Source organism: Pelophylax lessonae (genome assembly GCF_965119305.1).
Source record: "Pelophylax lessonae genome assembly, chromosome: 3".
NCBI classification, from domain to species: domain Eukaryota; kingdom Metazoa; phylum Chordata; class Amphibia; order Anura; family Ranidae; genus Pelophylax; species Pelophylax lessonae.
The window spans coordinates 292,874,973-292,877,480 of NC_138770.1; the positions used below are offsets into that span (position 1 = coordinate 292,874,973).

The 2,508-nt window shown below is 32.3% G+C and overlaps 1 protein-coding gene across 1 annotated transcript in view; it reads left to right on the forward strand.

The window, feature by feature from the left end:
- LOC309551114 (putative cation-transporting ATPase 13A4) overlaps positions 1 to 2,245 on the forward strand; it is a 148,783-nt gene extending 146,538 nt beyond the window's left edge. Inside the window, exon 30 of the mRNA XM_082251560.1 lies at positions 1,941 to 2,245. Coding sequence (XP_082107686.1) covers positions 1,941 to 2,189 — 249 coding nt within the window. The 3' untranslated portion in view covers positions 2,190 to 2,245. The remainder of the gene's footprint in view (positions 1 to 1,940) is intronic.
- The last annotated feature ends 263 nt before the right edge of the window (positions 2,246 to 2,508 follow it).

Consider the following 2,508-nt stretch of genomic DNA (forward strand, 5'->3'; position numbering starts at 1 on the left):
CCCGAGTCACGCTCGGGGTCAATGGGCAGAGCGTGCAGACAGCGCAGCGGAACTTCTCTTACCTTATCCTGGCGATCCAGCGATGAGCTCTCATTGCTGTGACCGCCAGCGAGATCTCCGCCGCTCGTCTGTCGGTAGGAGGACTTCCTAGTTCCGTTCCCTGCAGCAGCAATGCTGCATGGGAGCGGAACTAGGGAGGGAAATTCAAAAAAAAAAAAAAAAAAAAAACGTTGCACAAAACACATAACACATTTTATATTATATATATGCATATATATATATATATATATATATATATATATATATATATATATATATGCATATATATATATATATATATATATATATATATATATATATATATATATATATATACATACATATATATATATATATATATACATACGTATATATATATATATATATATATATATATATATATATATATATATATATATATATATATGTATATGTATATATATATATATATATATATATATATATATATATACCTATATACACATATATATATATATATATATATATATATATATATATATAAAATTATATTATTGATTCGATTATAATTCATGCGTTATATATATATATATATATATATATATATATATATATATATATATACACACACACACACATATATATATATATATCTATATACACACATATATATATAATATATAGCGCATTAATTATAATCTAATCAATAATATAATTTTATTATATATATTATATATTAAATAATAAAATAATATTATTGATTCAATTATAATTCACTTGTTTGTGTTTCAAATTTATCACATCTGGGATGTCTACTAGAGTCTTGTTTTGGTCAGGTTTAAGTCAGTAATTACTAAGAATTGTAGGCCTATAATACATAACGCCAAATTTCCATGAAAAGAATTGTACCGCTTTTGGAACAGAATTCCTGACAGAATCATACCGCCAGGGAGGTTAAGAAAAAGGTTGATATTCAATCCAAAATGCCCTACTGGGCAATGCATCCAAAGATCAGTGCTGTATAACTCAAATTGTTATATAACAGTGAATGAAAACCTAACTTTAAAAGAAAAAAATGTTTTTTGAATGTTAATACTGTAATATATTGCTTTAATTTTTATGGTACAATACCCTGACACTTTATAATTTAATGTTGGGATTTAGCACAACACAACACTTTATTAGGTTTATGTATCTTTAAATAGGCTTTCGAATTGTGAATATGAAATTTGGAGCAAAAAGCAGGGAAAGAGGGAAATCAGGAGAGAGAAAGAGAGGGGGGAGAGAGAGAGAGAGAGAGGGGGGGGGGGGAGAGAGAGAGAGAGAGAGGGGGGGAGAGAGAGAGAGAGAGAGGGGGGGAGAGAGAGAGAGAGGGGGGGGGAGAGAGATAGAGAGAGAGAAAAAGTGAGAGGGGAGTAAGAAAAAAGGTGAAAATATACAGCACAACATTACGGAAGCACATTATTACTCCCCTCCTACTGACTCAGGGCTCATTAACACAAGCACTGCCAGGGGGCAATTTTTGCTGCTGAATGTGTATATCCCTTTGCAGCTTGGAGGGTTAGTCATTTTCTGAGGCGGTAAAAAATGCAGCTCAACCATCTTATCATACTGCCCCCTAATCACAAGTGTAAACTAAGCTTCGGTGTGAACTTTCTCACTTTTTTTTTTTTTTAAACATATTTTATTGAGGTTTTTTCAAGAAATGAACAGAGTTTGCACAAACAATGCAATGCAAAATACACAATAAACAGTATCATGAACTTTCTCACTTTAATGCAGCTGCATAATTTGATGATGACTATTAGTAGCTCACTTGTTCCTTGGATTTAAATATTTAAAATGAAATGTTATGGCAATGTTGGTGGGAAGTAAATTATAAACCATTTAGATTTGATTTGGTTTCTCTGGTTTTTCTTTAGGAATGGTTCATTGAAAACCGAAAACTATGGCTCTGGATAAAGAAAATATTTAACTACAAATCAAAAAGTCAGTATAGGAAACTGCAGAAGAAACTGCAGCAAGATTCTGAGTGGCCTCCAAAGAACAGGACAGACTATGCAATTCAAACCGAGAAGAGCACTGATATCATTTACAGTAAGCCCATCCACAGCAACGTACCACATGGGAAGGAAGTGATATCAGAACACACAATTGTAACAGCCATGTGAATGCAGAAATGAGAGACTTTTCAAATTCCAAGTGGTTTTGTGTTGTGGTGTTTACAGACTACCAATGTCCAGTGTCATCTAGTCTCATGTGAATTTCCTTTTTTTTTCAGTATAATTCCAACAATTTATTTCAAATGCAGATTGAAATATGGGTCCACATGCTATGTTTCCTATATATTAACCTTCCCAGTATTTTCCTTTTGTAATTAGGAGACCGAAATACTGCATGGTTGGTGTTTGCTGAACTGTTCAGAAATTCTGAAGGTGATCAAAAAGTTTACTTTTGCTAAACCACCTCATTTTTAAAGCACGACTGTAA